The sequence below is a fragment of the Mastomys coucha genome, unplaced genomic scaffold, assembly GCF_008632895.1.
Source record: "Mastomys coucha isolate ucsf_1 unplaced genomic scaffold, UCSF_Mcou_1 pScaffold14, whole genome shotgun sequence".
Lineage (NCBI taxonomy): Eukaryota > Metazoa > Chordata > Mammalia > Rodentia > Muridae > Mastomys > Mastomys coucha.
In genome coordinates this window covers 73,143,656-73,163,277 of record NW_022196896.1, presented here as the reverse complement: position 1 = coordinate 73,163,277, position 19,622 = coordinate 73,143,656, and the positions used below count along the sequence as shown (strand labels likewise).

General features: G+C 36.1%; 1 protein-coding gene across 1 annotated transcript in view; it reads left to right on the top strand.

The window, feature by feature from the left end:
- Col5a2 (collagen type V alpha 2 chain) overlaps window positions 1-19,622 on the top strand; it is a 121,123-nt gene that overhangs the window by 48,740 nt on the left and 52,761 nt on the right. Inside the window, exons 2-6 of the mRNA XM_031367387.1 lie at window positions 8,579-8,803; window positions 12,002-12,015; window positions 12,487-12,519; window positions 13,540-13,572; window positions 15,120-15,173. Coding sequence (XP_031223247.1) covers window positions 8,579-8,803; window positions 12,002-12,015; window positions 12,487-12,519; window positions 13,540-13,572; window positions 15,120-15,173 — 359 coding nt within the window. The remainder of the gene's footprint in view (window positions 1-8,578; window positions 8,804-12,001; window positions 12,016-12,486; window positions 12,520-13,539; window positions 13,573-15,119; window positions 15,174-19,622) is intronic.

Genomic DNA, 19,622 nt, shown 5'->3' with positions numbered 1-19,622 from the left:
CCATAGTTTAGGGGGATGTCTTGAACTCACTTTTGTTGTGTATTAAAGGAACATGGAAATCCCCCTCAGCTAGTGGAGGTACAAGAGGGATGCTGGCTTTGCTTATTAGACTTCTGCCCTCCTGGCCTGTCTTCATTCCTCCTCTCTGTCTACCGTCCATCTTCCTCCCTTTTCTTGTCCTGTTTTTTTTTTTTTTTTTTTTTTTTTTTTTTTGTTCTGAAGCAGAAAAATGTCCAGTGAATAGCTTTTATGTGTATCTAGAAAGTTATTTAAAGGAATCTCTAGGTATCACTTTGCTGTTTAGCTGGTTCTGAGACTGAAAACACTGCATGTCTTGACCTTAAACATATAGTAAGTTGACTTTTATATAATTGTTAATACATAGTATAAAGGATAAACTGGGAGTAAAGACTAAGAAATGGACTTAGACTATTGAGTTTTGATTTTAGTCTTACTTAGAATCCAATGTCTGTTCTGGCAGTGATTTGGAAGGGAGATTAATAGTAAAACTGATCTTTGCACTTTTTCCTTCAATGAGATTGCCTAATTTTTATTAGTTACAAAATAATGAAACTGAAGCCTATGCAGAGAAGAACACAATTTAGTGTTCATTTATATAGTTCAAGTATTTGATAATACTAGAAACTTCCCTTTGGAATGAGAGTGCTCCTTGCCTCTTGCCCTGTTCTCCTAAACCCAGTTCAGAGGGAAGAGAGGACAAAAACGTAATGCTTGAAGTTCTCTTTAGAAACTGGCTTCAAAATGTAAACCTTTTTGTAATGAAATAAATGGGATCAAAGGGTCCTTAAGGACTTTAGACTGTTCTGTTGATTGTAAATTAAAACATGTTCAAAATGGGTAGCAAGTGTGTAAAGAATAAATTAGAACAAAGAAGTTGACTACTACAATATCTGGATATCCTCTCTCTCTCTCTCTCTCTCTCTCTCTCTCTCTCTCTCTCTCTCTTTTTCCCAGCTCAAGTTGGCTTTAAACTCAATATGTAAATGAGGTTAACCTTAAACTTCTCTCTATTCTTCTGCCTCTAACTCCCCATTACTTGGATTATAAGCATATACTACATATTTTGACTATGTGGTGCTGAAGATGGAACCCAGGACTTTGTGAGTACTAGGCAAACACTCTATTGACTAGGATAATCCACAGTCTTCAATGTATAGGTTTTGCCTATAGATACTAATTATTCTTTCATATCAGGAAGGATGAGAGAATGTTAAATGGAGTATAAAGACAGTTAAAAGATAAAGAGTTAAAGTGATTTTGAAAATCTCTCTTTAGACAAAATATCTAATTTTATATTCATCTGAGTCTCTTATACTTAATATTAAAATACTACAAAATCTTTTAAATAGGTTTCATAATAAGTAAAAAATGTATAAAATGTCTGTTTTAGATTAAAATATCTGTTCTGAAAATATTAATATTATATAGGATCCTCACAGTCTGAGTTGTTTGATATTTTTGTAAGTGTGGACCACACTTGAAATAAACAAATAAAATGCTGTTTCCATGGAAATTATGCAATAGCTCAGGATTAAAAGAAATCATGTCTGCATTCAATATGGTCTACATCTCATTATTGGTCTCTTTCTACTCTACCTCTAGTTTTTACCTCTCCATCTCCGTCTCTATGTATGTTTGTGCATGTGTTGTTTACTTGTATGAAGGCCTTCCTAACTACTGTATGAGACTAGGTTTACCTTATTCAATGTAGTATTTTTGCAGCTCTTCATATTTTGAGTTGTGTATTGTATCTCTGTGTGGAAGCAACAGTGTGGTAGTTTCAATATGCTTGGCCTATCAACCACTGACCCATTGGTTGACTATAAGAAGGTGTGGCCTTGTTGGAATAATTGTGCCTTGTTGGAGGAATTGTGTCACTGCATAGGTGGCTTTGAGGTCTACTCGTGCTCAAGCTCTGCCCACTGTGGAAGAGAGTCTCCACCTAGCTGCTTTTGGATCAAGATGTAGAACTCTGGGCTCCTCCAGCACCAGGGTTCCCTGCACAATGCCATGCTTCCCACCATGATAGTAATGGACTAAACCTATGAAATTTGCAAGCCAGTCTGAATTAAATGTTGTCCTTTATAAGAGTTGTTGTGGTCGGGCTGGTGAGATGGCTCAGTGGGTAAGAGCACCGTCTGATCTTCCAAAGGTCATGAGTTCAAATCCCAGCAACCACATGGTGGCTCACAATCACCCATAATGAAATCTGATGTTCTCTTCTGGTGCTATCTCAAGACAGTTACAGTGTACTCGTTTATAATAATAAATAAATCTTAAAAAAAAAGTTGCTGTGGTCATGGTGTCTCTGCACAGCAATGGAAACCCTAACAAAGACAAACAGTAACAACAGAGGACAATAGCCTGAAAATCATTCTTGTACACAGAATTACAGATGAGCATTGTGCATAAGAGTGTGTTATTTTAGTTTCATAACTTGGTCATAATTATTTATATTTCCAAATGACCCCTGGAAAGAAACCTAGGTAATACCTAATAAGAGATGCTTTGCTTTTTATTTTTCCATTTTAAGTAAAGTAAAAACAGCAGTTTTGTTAGTTAACTGAAAACCATTCTTTACTATTAAAATCTTTTAATGGCAGAATTAAAGAAATTACCTGTGCCATCATTTATCAAAGCCTTTTAGTTGTGGGCTACACTGGAAGTGTGTGTGAGTTTTCCTCTTTGTATTTTCTCAGATTGCTATAACATCTTTAAAATTTGTCATTGTTGTTTAAGAATAATATCAAATTTTTCTTAGTGAGATAAAAAATTAGCTCAGCTCAAATACCTTGGATGTTGTAGATAACTCTTTTGCTCCTGGGACAAAAATACTTTATTGTTTTTGTTAAAATTTCTGAAATTTCAGTCAGTGCTCATTGGATGTTCCTGGTTCTGGCCTTGTATGGTGTGAGACAGTTTCAGGCTAACTATGTTGTAGAGACAAGTGGCTCACCTCTGGCAAACAGAGAGAGAGGAACTGACAGGAAGTGGCCAGTGGCAAGATATCTACTTCAATGATGACTCTTAGCCACTTCCTCCAGCCTAGCCCTGTGTACTACTAATAACCCATTTATTTGTGAAATCAATGCTTTAATCCATTGATGAAGTTAGTACCTTCATGATTGAACCCTCTCTGAATAGAACAAATTGGGGACTACAATTTCAGCCCTAACATATTCAAACACAACAAAAGCTTACTCTTGTTCACTTAGTCCATTGACAGATTTAGACCAATATCATATATAAATATATATGCATATATATATATATAGCCTTATTAAAGTAAAACATAGTAGATTAAAAAAAGATGATTAAAAGTCCCCACAACTAATATGATACTCACATATGTACCCACCTATTTGGGCAAGACCTTGATGCTGAGCGGAAAATATATTGTCCAGCCAAAATCCCCTTCTACTCTCTTGTAGCTTCAGATGTTTCCAACTTTTAAAGCTCGAGAAACAATGGCCATAACACTATTGGCTTTAACGCAGCAGAGGCTAAAGGGAGAAATGGATGTCCTTCCTTGTCTTTGCCTCTAGCTGATAGGAGCTCTAAAGCAGAAGGGGTCTTGCTTAGAAGATTCTCGAGAAGCCGTAAAACTTAGGCTGGCCATTCCGTGCTAGAGACAGTGTCTGGCGCAGTTCAGAGGGTGCTTGATGCCGCTTGCTGTTTCTCCCTGTGTGCCACAAGAGGAAAATGAGGTGAGGACAGTCTTACAAAGATGTTGACATTAAGAGAAGCTTTAAATGGTAGTATTTCAGATCTTTACCATCCCAGCATGGAATGATCTGAGCTTGATCAGGAAGGCAATTGTTCTGAAAATTAAACCATTAAGACCAACATTTTTTTCTTCGTAATTGGCCTCACAGAATTCGCAAGTTCTTATAACACTCTTTCAGAAACCACCATATTACCCTCCTTTCATTCAAAGTAAGGATCTGAAGTATATGTTCCCTGGGAATTTAAGTAGGAGGAAAGGGATGAAAGCAACATTTGTCAATACATATGGCAACAAGCTAGGTATCTCATCCACACTATATATGACATCAGGCAAACATTTCTGAGATGGACACCATTGTGAGTCCCAAGGAATTACTGCTCAGTAGAAGAAATGGATCAGAACAAATAGTTGACTGAACAAGAGAGGAGAAATTATTATAGCGTAAGGACACTGCATAATTTCTACAGAGAAGAACTTCAGTGAACCATAGTTGAAGGCTCTTAGATTATTTGCAACTTTTAGTTGTAAAGCATAATTTAGTTGTAAGGCATGAACATGGATTTAAAATTATTGTCTTTAAGTTTAGTGAAGAACATTAGTTATATGATTAGGATTGTGTTTCTGGGTCACAAAGGTTTCAATATTGATCTGTCTTTCACTTGTAAAGATTATTTTATTCTCTCTCTGTCTCTCTGCCTCTCTCTGTCTCTGTCTCTGTCTCTGTCTCTCTCACTCTCTCTCTCTCTCTCTCTCTCTGTGTGTGTGTGTGTGTGTGGAGATATCTTTGGAGGCCAGAAGATGTTATTGGATTCTCTGAAGATGTAGTCACAGGGCACAGTGAACTTTGAGTGCTGGCAACTGAACTGAAGTCCATTGCAAGAGTAGCAAGCGCTTTTAACTCCTGATAATGTCTCTCCATCCTGTTCCCTCCTCCCATACTTTATTTCCTTTTTGAGATAAAGTATCATGACATAGCACTCGATGGTTTTAAACTTGAGATTGTTTATGTAGTCATTTGTTTTGCAGGTATACCATGTCTGAAGAAATGGAAATGTGGGGTTTGGCCCGTCGTTGGCATGCAGCACTTTAAAAAACTTAGTTTCTGATTATTTATTGTTATAAGAAGGTCAGTTTGCTCTGCCATCTAGTGATTAAGAACTGTACTTAGAAAATTAAGTTTGAAAGCACATAGATTTATATGAAAACATATCTGTAAATTTTTTTAAAACAATTGTGTTGATTTTAGGTAAAGTATGGTCAAATACATCTCTCCATCTAGAAACCTATGCCAGGACTATGCTCGTAATTCATAATGGAGTCAACCTGCTGGGGTATTTAGTAGAAGGAAAATAATCCTGAAACTTGGAAGCTAAAATCTGGGATATTATATCACAGAAATTAGAAAAGAATAAAAATACTGACAGATCTCAAACTCTTCTAGATTTTAGGGGCCTCAATAAATTATAAGTAGCAACAAGTGTAAGTAGTACAAAATTACAGATTTGTAGAATATTGAGTGTGTGTGTCTGTGTCTCTGTGTGTTTATAGGACTTATGTTTAGACTCTGGATACTGACTTGATTTGCAGTCTTGAGGGCATTATTAGGTTTCTCAAGATGTCATTTGAAAACTCATACTTTTTTGCACTGACACAATAATAAGGTGATGACACTATTTTTATATCTCTTTTCAATAAACTGATCACCATTTTTTCCCTCTTCCGATTTTCATTTAAGTAAATACCATGTACAAACAGAAGGGACAGTAGCCACACTATGTACAACTGCCACATCAGAACACAGAAAGAAGAAAGAGTGCAAGGTGTTGTTTTGTAGGTGCTTGCTTGGCACACATCTTTCATTCACACATGAACAGTAAGCCTTCACTGAGCCTTCTGTGATGGCAACAAATTCTTGTATGGGCGAAGAGAAGACATGTTCGTTCGTGAATGTGGTTTTTCATCTCCTTGCCATTTAAAAGCATTCCAAGTACACGTCCATATCATCTAAATTTAATTATAAATCCTCAGGAGAAAAATACCAGTAATGAATTCAGGTGTAAAACCTAAAACCAGCTTTTAGTGTTGCCATTTAAAGAAAAAGCAGTGTAGTGACCCATGTCTCTGCTCCTTGAGTTTAGGTCTCATAGTCTTAAATCGCTCTTATTTGTGTTAACATGGGGACTGAAAGGGTGAGCCTTTTTTTCCAAACACTCCCACTCCTTTTTCTTAAGACCCAAGAACAAGTTTATTTGGCATCCAGAAAAACTACAGATTAATTGAAAATCCCAGCAATCATTAGGAGATGATGTAGAACAAGACATGTCTTTTAAGTTAGAAATAGAATAGAAATGCTTTATTAATGAAGATGAAAGTACTCCAAACAACACAAATGGAATAGTGAGCTGCTCTGGAAAGACTTTTGGGAACCTCTCTGGAAGTAGCTTCTGAAATAGGGTTAAGCCATTTGTTGAAAATTTACACACCATCTTGTATATCTTCTTGACTTCCCCAATTTTTTATTTCATTTAATTTATATTGCATATATTATACATATCTAATAATATACTATACCAAAGATTACTTAATTATAATGTGTAAGTTTAAATTATTGGTCGTTGGTAGAATGTAAGTTTTGAAAAATTTAAATTATATAGCATAGTGCACTTATATTAATTGTATTTAATAACATTTATTTATTTATATAAATTTGTTTTTATTGTATCAGTAAATATAACTTCAAATATTGTATTATAGCATTATACATTACAATCCATAGATACAAACATATGATGTTCCATAGTGATATATTTTTAAAAACAGAACACATAAACATTCATTATGTGACCAATCAGAACAGACCTGGTAATACCCATCCCCATTAATATGTTTGAATATTATTGACCCCCAACCTTGACCATCCAAATTGTGAGAGAAATAGCTATTTGGCTTTATGCAGAACTTCATTTTTACACAATGAGTTTAAAACCAGTAAATAGATGAGTACTGTATCCTTAACCATAAAGTTTAATGAACAAAGTATTTTATTTTTAAATTACATTTATTCATTTACTATTTGTGCCTGCCCATGTTTATATGGAGGAGATGGGCAGATAGAACTTGGGTATGGAAGTCAGAAGGCAATTTTGGGGCCTGCTCTCTTTCCACTCTGTGGATTCCCTGGGGTTAAATGCAGATCATCTGGCTTCCTTCCTCCCTTCCCACCCTACCCTCCCTCCCTCCCTCCTTCCCTCCCTTCCCTTCCTCCTTCCTTCTTTCCCTCCTTCCTTCCTCTTTTGAAATATTGATACATGGTCTTTCTGTGTAGTTCTAACTGGCCTGCACAGGTGTCCTTGCACAGTCTCTTGTTCTCAGTACTTGACAGATGACCTGTCTATTGATGAGAGCTGGGTGTAGTCCTGTTATTTCTGCTTCTGTCCTGGGGCTTCAGCATCTAGAGAAGTTTGTTGGTTGAGCACTCCATCCTCCCTTCCCCGTTCAGTTGACTTCTTTCTGCAGAGGTATTTCAAATGTTCAGGTGAGGACTAAGTCTTAAGAAGATTGAGATGCCCACTTTTCTCTGTGGTGTTGTTATGGGAAGTTACAGAGGGTCTAAGCAAGGGGACTTACTGTCTCTTTGTTGACAAAGGCCATGTAGTGTTGGATTGGCACTGAGGAGCTGAGAAGACCCTCGGTATTTAGCTCTGTGTAATGATCCACTTTCTGTTTTAATATACATATGTTAGCTTCTCATAAAAATTGAAGCTAAACATAATACATATATTTTTCATGTCCATTGTAGCTCTTATTTCTTCATATATACACATGCATACATATTTATAAAAATTAAAATGACTTTCTAAATGTAGAAAGGTAATTAGTGAAGTTATATAACACTATATTGTTTTGCTATAACTGTCATTAATTCATTTCAATGTAAAGATAAACCCCGTATTGTCTTTATGAGTTTCGTGTTTCTTTTACAGTTTAACAGAAACTATATAGATAGGGTATCCTACATAGTTGTTTAGTATGGATAATGGAAACCTAATCCAAGAGACAGAAAATGGTATTTCACTTTCAATTCATGTTTAAAACAATTCTCCCACATTCATATGGTGCTCTATGGAAGTTTCTCCCAGTACATGAGTCCGCTTAAACACTTTGCATGGGATTTTCTTGTATAAATTTTCTAGTAAGTTTAGTCTTGTAGGGTTTACATATACTGAGTTTACATATTCCATTTGAAAATATTTATTTATGTTCAGTCACTCATAGTTTCAAGAATAAAACCTTGAGAGAAGAATTCTTTTACTAAAACCCATACCTTTTTCTTTTCTTTTTACTTCTTCCTATATTAGGACAATGTGTATTTCATTCATTAATTCATGAGGAACTATTCACTATTTTATGTACATACTAAATGTAATAAGTTCATCTGTCTGTCATATCTCTTAAGGAGATTAACCATTTCTCTTCTCCTCTCCTCCTCCTCTTATTCCTTCTCTTCCCTGACTCCTTCTGTGTGTGTTTGTTAAAGACAAATGCTGATGTTGGGTGTATACCACAATTGTTTTGTACCTGTCTTCTGGGATAGGATCTCTCACTAAACTGTCATCCTGACTGCTCTTGGCTACAGTTATACGTGATTAGCCAAGGCTCCATTCTCAGCTTGTCATACTTGTCCAACAGGAACTTTGCCAACTGAGCCAGGGCCCAGCCTTAGAAAGTTACTTCTTAGAACTTTTTTAAACCCAAAAGATACTTTATTATCTTAAACATTTCCCAAATTATAAAATTTCAGATTATCAACCTCTTTTCGTTTTATTTCAGATGAATATGATGAAGAAATAGCCTGTACTCAAAATGGCCAGATGTATTTAAATAGAGACATTTGGAAACCTTCTCCATGTCAGATCTGTGTCTGTGACAATGGTGCCATTCTTTGTGACAAGATAGAGTGCCAAGAAGTGCTCAACTGTGCCAATTCTATCACACCCCCTGGGGAGTGCTGTCCAGTGTGCCCACAAACATCTGGAGGTGGAGATACTAGTTTTGGTAAGAATGCTCAAAGCTGTTTCAGAGGAGAGCTAACAACTTTCCTTTTTTTCCAGTGATTATTGTGTTTAGAGTTTAACAACTCAAGTGAATAATCATAGCAACTAACTCAGTGACCTCAAGGATTAATGGTTTTGAAATCATTTTGAAAAATGAATCTTTTTTCCCTACTTAGGTCACTAACATAGAAATAGACAGTAATTTTTTTGTCTTCTTAATTTCAGAAGATCTTATAATTTGTGCCTTATAGATGACTACTGTTATTGTATTTATGAATGGTGCCTCCATGATATTTGGTTGACTTTCTATTATATTTCCTAATGTCCAAAAAACACAGAAAACATATTTATTGTCTCTGGTACAAGGTTCACTTTAGAGAATGCAGTAGTTATTCTTAGTATAATTTACTGGTCTAGCAACTTCTCTTACATTGTCTGGAGAATGTAGGGTGTGTTTAATGTGGGCCACATAATAGAAGGAAATAGGATCAATTTATTGGAGAATAGAATGGTACAAGTTACTGGGTTTAAAAATATTTTTTCAAGAAAAATATCTGTGTTTAATTGATATCATATTTTAGATTATGCATCAAATATTCAGGTATACATTATCATTTATATATTTTAATGAGTTAGGTGAGACCAACATTAGCATTTAGGTTGTTTACTTCAGTACTTATACTAATAATTGTCAAGACATTACCAAAGCTTCATTTTTTTTCAAATTCCATTGAAAATAGCAATAAATATAATAAAAAATGTTCAGCAGTACACACACAGAAATATTAGACAGCAACTTGTGTCTTTTCGTTTTGGTATTATTTAGCAGAAGCTGCATCTAAAATAATTATTTAAACTTAAGTTTGTAATATGTGATCAAATTGGGTCATAGTATGATAAAAATAACACATAAGGGCTCCTGGAAGCAATAATTTCATAGAAACTTAGGAATAAGTCCAATTAATCCTGTGGGGATAAACAAATACCAAGTGAGAATATTCAGCACGTGTCAGAAAGCAAAATATACAACTTCCTGACAGTAGTCAGTGTATGGGAGCACAACTCATTCAAGGGGAGCAGTGACAGTGGGCAGCAATAGATTTATAAAAGAAATCAACAGAGAAGAGTGGTTGAATTCCATTACGCTTATGAGACAAAGTGCTCACTAGCACATGTGTGGCCACAGATTAGATAAAATTGTTGGGGCTGAATAGAGTGGCACATGTATTTAATTCCAAGACTTGGCAAGTGACTTAAGAGGTTCACAAGTTGGTTTTCCAGACTGAGGCACCCCTACCCCACTGTGTGTATGTGTGCTCAGCTCTGCTCTAGACAGCCTTTTCTTGCTATTCTAAAAACCCTCTGGTTGAGACAGCTTTCTCTACAGGTAACTAGCACCCTCAGACCTCCCAGGGACTAAAACTCCAACCAAAGAGTACACATGGTGGGACTCATGGCTCCAGCAGCATATATATAGCAGAGGATGGCCAAGTCGGTCATCAATGGGAGGAGAGGCCCTTGGCCCTGTGAAGGTTCTATGCCCCAGTATAGGAGAATGCCAGGGCCATAAGCAGGAGGGAGTGGGGTGATGAACAGAGGGAGGGGGAGGGAACAGGGGTTTCTTTTATTTTTATTTTATTTTATTTTTTCCTTTTAATTATTTTATTTTTTTTTTGGAACAGGGCAAAGGAGATATTATAAATAAAGAAAACATCTAATAAAAAAGAAAATAGAAAAAAATTCTAAATGCTATCTGCATAGTTCATGGCTTTCTGACCAAAGTCAGAAAAGCTGCTGATCTTCCAACCAAGTCAGAAATCCTGTGAAGAAAAAAAATCTTGAAGAGTTGGTTTGCTCTTCAGAGATCTTCAGACAGCTTAGCTCTCACTAGAGAAAATTCTAAAGAAGAATTGCTATGGCTTTCTGCTAGCTCATCTCATGCAGATCTAAGCCCAGTTTCTATTTACATATCAATTTAATTATTTATTCTAGGTTCCCTTTTGATTATCTTATGAATCAGCATCCCTTGACCCCAGCCCTGTGACTCTTAAGAGTCAGCAAGTATACATCTTTTTCTTAACATTGCAAAAGAATTTAGAGATCTGTATGCCTTTGTTAATTAAGCATAGAGGATAAAACAGTGAGCTCAGCATCTCCTGGAGACTCTCACCTGAGCCCTGTCCCAGGTGCGGGAACCATGTTACTCTGTCCACACCAAGGCCAAGCTGGGCTCAGCATCTCCTGGAGACTCTCACCTGAGCCCTGTCCCAGGTGCGGGAACCATGTTACTCTGTCCACACCAGGGCCAAGCTGGGCTCAGAATCTCCTGGAGACTCTCACCTGAGCCCTGTCCCAGGTGCAGGAACCATGTTACTCTGTCCACACCAGGGCCAAGCTGGGCTCAGCATCTCCTGGAGACTCTCACCTGAGCCCTGTCCCAGGTGCCGGAACCATGTTACTCTGTCCACACTAGGACCAAGCTGGGCTCAGAAGCAGGGTAATAAGCGGTCTTTAGTAATAAGCAAAAAACCAGAAACAAACCAAAAAGCTCATTGTGGTGAAAGTAATGGTGCTAAAAGGACTGTGTAGGATTCATGAAACGGGGTTCTGGTTTGAAACTAGGAAAACTACTTTCATGCAACAATGTGTATGATTTAAGTATCTAAAACTATATGCAGACAAGAAAAGAAGAATATGGAAAAATTATAAGGTGCCTGTCATCATTTACTTATTTATGAAAAAGATTATAATAATATGCATGAAACCGATAATAGTGGCAGGGATCAGGAACAGGGGACAGAGGACAGGATATGAGGAAGATGTCCATTGCAGCACTGGAAACAATACATTGTGCATTTGAACTAAATTACTCAACACATTAAAAATATTACAAACAACAGGGAGCAATCATTGAATATAATTCATGATAAAACACTTAGTGCTATACTTTTGCCAATACTAGACTCTATGAATCCTGTGAAGAAAATTATGATTATGTGAGACTATTCCAATATGTAAATTATTTATTTCTGTTGTTGGACTCGATTCCCGACAATTTTTGAGCTGTGCCATACTGGGGAAGTAGCATGTTTGTGTTGAAATCTATATCCATAGGAAATATAATATTGAATGGGTATTTGCAGGATGTTTTTCATAGTTGTTTCTCTATATTAATGACATTTTCTTTTTCTTTTTGTAGGTAGAGGAAGAAAGGTGAGTTTTATTTAGCATGATTCCTTTTTCATAGGCAAAATTCTTTCTGAGATTATCTGCACAGAACTGTGCTCTGAAATATATGGAAACATAACTTAAATATCAATCAAAGATGCCATCCACTCATTGATATTTAAGGATGTTGACTGCAGTTCTTTTTTTAATGTGACCATTTAGGAATACAGCAGTGCAGCTTTGGTTAGAAAAATAAGAGTGTATAAAAATGCTGGGACGTGTCAGAAAGTTAACCCTGGCTATATCCAGAGTGTTGAGTGAGATACGGTCTTCTGAGTACTTCCTTTGCTTCCAAAATTCTCTATTGCTCACAGATTTGACTTTATAATTGGGTGAAATAACAATATATATGAGAGAATAAAGTCAGTCAATTCCATAGCCTAATGAGACATGTTATTTTTCTAAATACTTTATATTTTCTAATTGGCATCTTTTCTTTAAAAAAATTCTTCCTAGGGACAAAAAGGAGAACCAGGATTAGTGCCTGTTGTAAGTATTTGTGTATTTGTATGTTACATTTTATCTCTCTATATGGTATATGTATATCTATATATATCTCACAAACATGACTATAAGAGTGGTATGCTTTGCTTCCTTTTAAAAGTTATTTTATAATAAAAAATTAATATAACATGAATAACATAAAATTCAGTATTATTTGATACAATATTCTACAACATTAAATTTTATAGTCATATGACTGACAATACAAAATCATGATTTTATAATATTTAATGCACTATATGTATATATGCTGTTAGTTAATAATAGTGTTCTTGGTATAATGTTCCACAATTTTAGAAGTGTGTTATACATTGATCCTGATTGAAATTCCATGTTAATACAAAATCCTTAGGGTGTATTTATCCTTGTAGGTAAGCAGAAGGTTCACCATGCTATTAAGGAATTGCTATCATTTCAACCCACAGATTTTATGGCAGTTTTCATCAAAAATACAGAAAAAGAGCACACAGTTAATTATTTGGTATTATACACATTTTTACTTTACCTTTAAATTCCATTTTTTCTCAATTTTCTTGAAAAGTAAACACTTCCTATAGTGTCCCCTTTCATGTTTGATATATCTTAGATTCCAAATATTTGACATTTATTAAAGCCATATCATTCTATGAGGTTATTTCATACACACCAGTTGCATTTGAGTCTTCATATAAATTGTCACTTGAAGAAGCTTAGTACACAGAGAATATGTAATCAGTTCAAAGTCACACAGTTGTCATGAAGGTGAAGCTTTGGGCTTGGTGCCCTTATCTTCAGTGTGGATCAGTCTCCATTGCAAATACTGCATTCCTATGTTAGAGCTCAAACTAGGTGACGTTTTAACTCCTAAGACAGGGAGACTACAATTCTTAAATTGTAGTCTTAAACAATAGTCTTTACATTCTTAAAAAGATTCAGCTGTGCTTTCGTTTTATTCATCAGACTACTGAATTTTCCAAGTCCTTGTGTAAAACTTTGCCTTTACAAATTTCCTTGTTCGGTGTTTAGGTAACGGGCATACGTGGTCGTCCAGGACCTGCAGTAAGTATTTTTCTCCAGTATTTGTTGTGCATACTGAGCATCTTTGTTGATAAGGGATACATGTGAAAGCAGCAGGACACAGAAGAGTGCTTGACCTCCCAAAATATTTTACTTCAAACCATTTTCAGATTTAGACTTCGTATTTTGAAGCAATGCATGGTAGACAAGGGCCAGTTTCATTCTGAAGCTGATAAACTTTATTTTTCCTTATGCATAAGTTTTTGTGCTGGTGAAAGGAAAAGCAAGCTGTTTACATTGTCAATTTTATATTGACCTTGTTCTTTAAATAGCATATTTAAAGAGCATATTTGTGTGCTGACTGATTAAGAGAGATTTATTTACTTAAGTAATACATTGCAATAGAATTTGAGAAGTTATATACTAGCGTGAGAGATTTCTGGCTTTGCATGAAGACTATCTTGAACTTGGGCTATCAACAGTATTTTTAAGTAGCTAATGAATAATGTGTGCTCATACACACAACATTTAATTCTCAGAAACCCATCAGATATTTTGAAATAGAATACTAGCATAGGTCTAACAGACTCATTTTAGGTCATTCTAAATTTCTGCTTTCACACAGTGTTGTTGAGAAGGACATGGCATCAAGGCACATAGTTCCTACTTTTCAGGAGGCTCAGGCCAAAGGATTCTTAGAGCCAAGGAGTTTCTAGGCTAGTCTGTAAAACAACTTAATACAAAATCAAATAAAACAACAGGAACAATGCTTTTTGTTGAAACAAATAATAATTTTGAAATAAAATATTTGTTAGTAGAACAGAAACTGTGGCAATTATAATTTGAGACATGATAAGTAGATTATATTTGTGTGTATGTATATGCATATATATGCAGTAAAAATAATACATTAAGTCATCTAGTGAAGTGACAGAAAGCTGATATCAGTAGGCAGACCAGTTATAACTGACATGGAGCATTGTGCACCTGTTTGAATGCTCATATTTTACCAGATAATTGATAATTTAGGATCCACACATTTATGCGAGTCTCCACACCTGAACTCTTTTTTTGTGCCTAGATCTTTTTTTGTTTGTTTGTTTGTTTTGTTTGCTTGTTTTTTCAAGACAGGGTTTCTCTGTATAGCCCTGGCTGTCCTGGAACTCACTCTGTAGATTAGGCTGGCCTTGAACTCAGAAATTCACCTGTCTCTGCCTCCCAAGTGCTGGGATTAAAAGAATGTGCCACCACTGCCTGGCTTGTATCTAGATCTTAATGGCCAATGATTTACATTGGTAGAAGTCATAAAAATGGTGCTTAAAAATTCACAATTACTAGTTATCCTAATATGCTTAGCTATACAGCATCTTTCTTTGTGTGTCATCTAATTCTTTGCAGATCTTCAAACTTCACTCTTAAAGGACTCTGCCCTTTTGTGTGTAAAATATTCACATGCACAGACTTTGTTGTCCAGCCTTCCACTACTCTAAATTGAAATGTGATGTTTCTGTGTCAATGTTCTTATATCAATTGAACCCTTAAAAATCGTTCATAAATGTTTATGTGCATAATCCTAATTTATGTTCTAGGGCCCCCCAGGATCACAAGGACCAAGAGGGGACCGAGGCCCCAAAGGAAGACCTGTAAGTGTGCATCAAATGAGCTGACTTGCACTTTTTACCTTGAGGCCCTGTTATAATAAATTACACAAAATATTATGATCATGAAATAATCTTACAGCTGTCCAAATTCAGAGGAAGTTACTGCATGAAAATTATTGCCCACTGTTTACTAGAGAGATAACATAACTGCAACCACTTATTCCTTATAAGGTCAAATTAAATTCACTTTGACTAAAGAAACAGGGCTAGTATATTGTGGTGAGATCAGAAGTTATCATTCATTGTTAAATAATGAGAAGAATGTGTAGTCAAACTAAAACACTTGAACTCTATGACTTTTAATTAGCTGTGGAAATTCACAACTGGATAGAGGAAAAAAGACATCATTAATGAGTAAAATTTACTTTTATGTGGATACACAGAAAATTTATTTCCAAGGAAGAATTATTTTCTTTCTAGGTATAGCTGTTACAGAGAGCTAAAGCATGATATTATCCAGTCACTGCATAGACTCATTATCTACTTGCATACAAGCTATATTATTTTCTTCTTATAATTATATTTTCCTTATATTTCCCTCTAAAATCTAAAGTATTTCGCACTTTGAATGACTGGATTAAATTTTGTGGCTATTATTGTTCCATATTTAGATTAGAAAAAATTGTGTCATTTAATTTTTATGTCTAATTGTAGCTACTAAAATTTATTTCTCAGTGGAAATTTAGCTCTTCAAATATGTTTTTGTCAATACGTAAATGGAAAAAATAAGCAAGGAGGCAATGCATGTCTTACATGAATAGAATATATTTTAAGTCACACTGTTATGAACACTTGTTTCTAGTGTCCTTAAAAAATATCTACACATTTCACCAAGAATAGAACACTTTTACAATGGAGCTGTCATTAGGGATGGAATTCATAGGCCTATGGATGAATGATAGTGTCCCCCAAGCAAGTTGGGGCCCTTTGTGGGGGAAGAAATTATATTCTGTCATTCTGCTGCATACTCTCATTGCTGTCCCACTAACCTACTTCATAACATTAGTAGTTTAAAAGCTTTTAGCTCTTCAGTTGTCACTAGAGAATGAAAATGACAGGCAGAAGGTGAATTATATTGGGTCAAGTCTGGGTGGTTACACAGAAAACATATTTTACCAATGTACTTGTACATTACATCTATTTGATGACAATACCCAGTTATACATGGAAGTTGCCATGGAAATAATTATTACAGATTCAGAATTTCTGGTTAGAAGACAATGAATTTAATCTCTAGCCCCTCTACCTTTTTTTTCATAGCTAGGTAGTTGTTTCCTATCTTAGTCCCATGGTAGATAATATTGATCAGATATAATTCTGTGTTTGGGTGTAACAATAATGGAGAGCAGTTATTTAAAAGAGCTTAGGACAACTACTACTGCAGGTGACTTCTTCTTCTTCTTCTTCTTCTTCTTCTTCTTCTTCTTCTTCTTCTTCTTCTTCTTCTTCTTCTTCTTCTTCTTCTTCTTCCTTCTCTTCCTCTTCCTCCTTCTCTCCCCCCTTCTCCTCCTCTCAACTCTCCTCAAATTCACTCCTCTGTTTCCTTCAGAAAAGAGCAGCCCCCCTCCCAGTGATATCAACTGAACACAGCATAACAAATGCAATAAGACTAGACATAACTCCTCATACATGGCTGGATAGTGCAAGCTGGTAGGAGGAAAAAATGTACCACAATCAGGCAAAAGAGTCAGATGTTCTCACTCTCACTGTTAGGAGTCCAACGACAACAGAAACCCCCAGTTAAACAATCACAGCATGTATTCAGATGCCCCATTAAGACCTTGTGGTTGCTGCTTTTAGATTCTTTGAGCCTGGGCTGGAGAAATGGCTCAGCGGTTAAGAGTACTGACTGCTCTTCCTGAGTTCAATTTCCAGAAACTACATCATGGCTTATAACTACCTGTAATGGGATCCGATTTCCTCTTCTGGTGTATCTGAAGACAGCTACAGTGTACTCGTCATATTTATAAGACAAACAAATAAAATCTTTAGATTCTTCGAGCCCTGTGAGCCCTGTTTAGTTGGTTCTGTAGGCTCTGTTCTACTGGTGTCTTTGATCTGCCTGTCTCCTAAAGTCCTTCCTACCCCTTTTCTTGTATGAACACATTCCTCTGATAGTCCAAGAAGTGGTGAGATATGTGATGGCAGGTTAATAATTAGCATTTCTTGATTAATTTCTTCTGATTTATAGCATTTGCGGATCATCTTAGTATAAATATCACCACTAATTTCTAGCTACAAGCATATCACAGAACACTGAGAGGTAGGGGATTTTGATTCATGACACAATACCCCTTGGAGATATTTGCTGGATTGAGTTCTTTACTGTCACAGTAAGGAATGCTATACAAACCATTCCAGTTTCTAGTACTATCAAGCAACACAAATCATTTACACCCTGTAGTGTGGTTTTTCAACCTTAACACTATAAAAGTCTTGAACCAGATAGCTCCTTATATGTTGTGGGATTGTTGTCAGCTCTACCTACCAGATGCCAGTAGCAACCCTCATTTGTCTTCTAATTGTTGCAAATAAAAATGACTTGATGCTGCCAAATCTAGGCAAAATTGTACTGGATTGAGAAGTACTAATTAGGTAGGACTTATGAAGCCAGTGACCACCGTGATTCTCTCGTCAAAAGTCAAAAGTCCCTGGCTTAGAGTGTATTATTCAAATTGCTTCACGCTCAAGGGTCTTTGGTTTAGAGGACATTATTAGCCAGGTTACTTCATGTTGACAAACTAGTTACTTATTTGGAGAAGAACATTCAATGGTACCTAAAGTACAAATTGCACCTAAGAAACCATCTGTACAGTGAAACATGCACCAGTTATTGCAACTGCAATTTTCTATAATATACCCGTGTGCACGTCTTTGTGCAATCAAACTGCTAACCCCCACGGGAGGAGTTCTTGTGGAGTAGGTACCTTTTCTTCATGTGAACGTTTAAAGTCTGCCACCTAGTGGCCATCCATGAGTACTTTTATGCAGAGTGCTGCCTGAGAGTATTCTGGGAGATGGAGGAAAAATGATGATACACAGAACATTTGCTTACCTTAACACAAAATTTATATGATTAAGTTGAATTGGAAATATAAAATGTATTTTAATATATTCCCAATTATAGTTTTTTTATTTTTATCAGTAAAATATCTCCATAGTGTTTTTCTTCTCATTAAATTGTTTACTTTCATTTTGTTTTAGAAAAATTTCAATTTCATAAATGCTTATTAATTTAAATTTCAAATTGTGTTAGACTAACACATAATGGATACTTAAAGGCAATTCTAAATCAGACGAATATGTTTGCAGTTTAGAGAATTAAACTAACCAGATCTCTTTCTGTTCACATAAAAAGTAAACAATTTTTTCTGTTTATTTTGGAAATGTTTTTGGAGTTAACATTTTATTTCTGTTACCTTTTTTGTGTGTAGTAAAAGTTATCATTTAGTAGTTTAATTTGGGGGTGGGGAGAACCATGAATAACCTCAAGTACTACTCCATTGCTCTGGTGTAGAAGCCAAAGGTATCCCCACACTGTGTGATCCAGGAACCTGAGTCAGTAGCTGGAATCAGCTTGCTCATGAATACAGAAAGAGCTTCGTGAATCGCCAGTGGTATAGGGGCAAGAAGAAGGTTGATTTTTTAAATATAAGAATGTTTTTCAAGAAAGTGTGTTTTGAATTTTCTAGACTGACTTTTCTACTTGAATACAAAGGCATAAATGTTGTTTTTTGGCCCACTACTGAAAGACATGGATGCTTGAATATAGCGAAGTGTGATTGACCAGCTTCTTCAGCTTGTCCCTGCTTCTCACCTGCACTATTGATCCTGACTGGGCCAAGAAGAGCTACCCTCTTGACTAAGAATTGGAAGCTTCTGTTATTTTTAAACAGCACCATACCACTTTACTTAATCTCCACATTTAGTGATAAAAGTGAAATTATCTGGTGACTTCTGTGTTCTTCTCTTTCCTATCAGAGCTTATTAAGACTTTTAAGATTAACACACATGCACACGCACATGCCTGATGGGAATGATGAGGCTAGGAGATGTAGCTTTTCCAGACTTGAGGACGTGGCTATTCCCCAAGCTGTCCTCAGAATGTGGGTTAAGAGAAGGGTGGGGCTTGGCTGCAAGGGTTATTGCTCACTCCTCTGAGAACTAGACTCTGCTGGATCACAGTGCCTTGCCTCTGAATTCTCATTGGTCTGGTTGACCACTTGGGTGAGAAGGAAAACAAAATGTGCCAGACTTAAAGTATAGAAGAGTGAAATGTGAGGCTCACAGCCATCCATTGAACTGAGTACAGGGCCCCCAGTGAAGGAGTTAGAGAAAGGACCAATAGAGCTGAGGGGTTTGTAGCCCCTTAGGATGAACAACAATATGAACTAAATAGTACCCTCAGAGCTCCCAGGGTCTCAACCACCA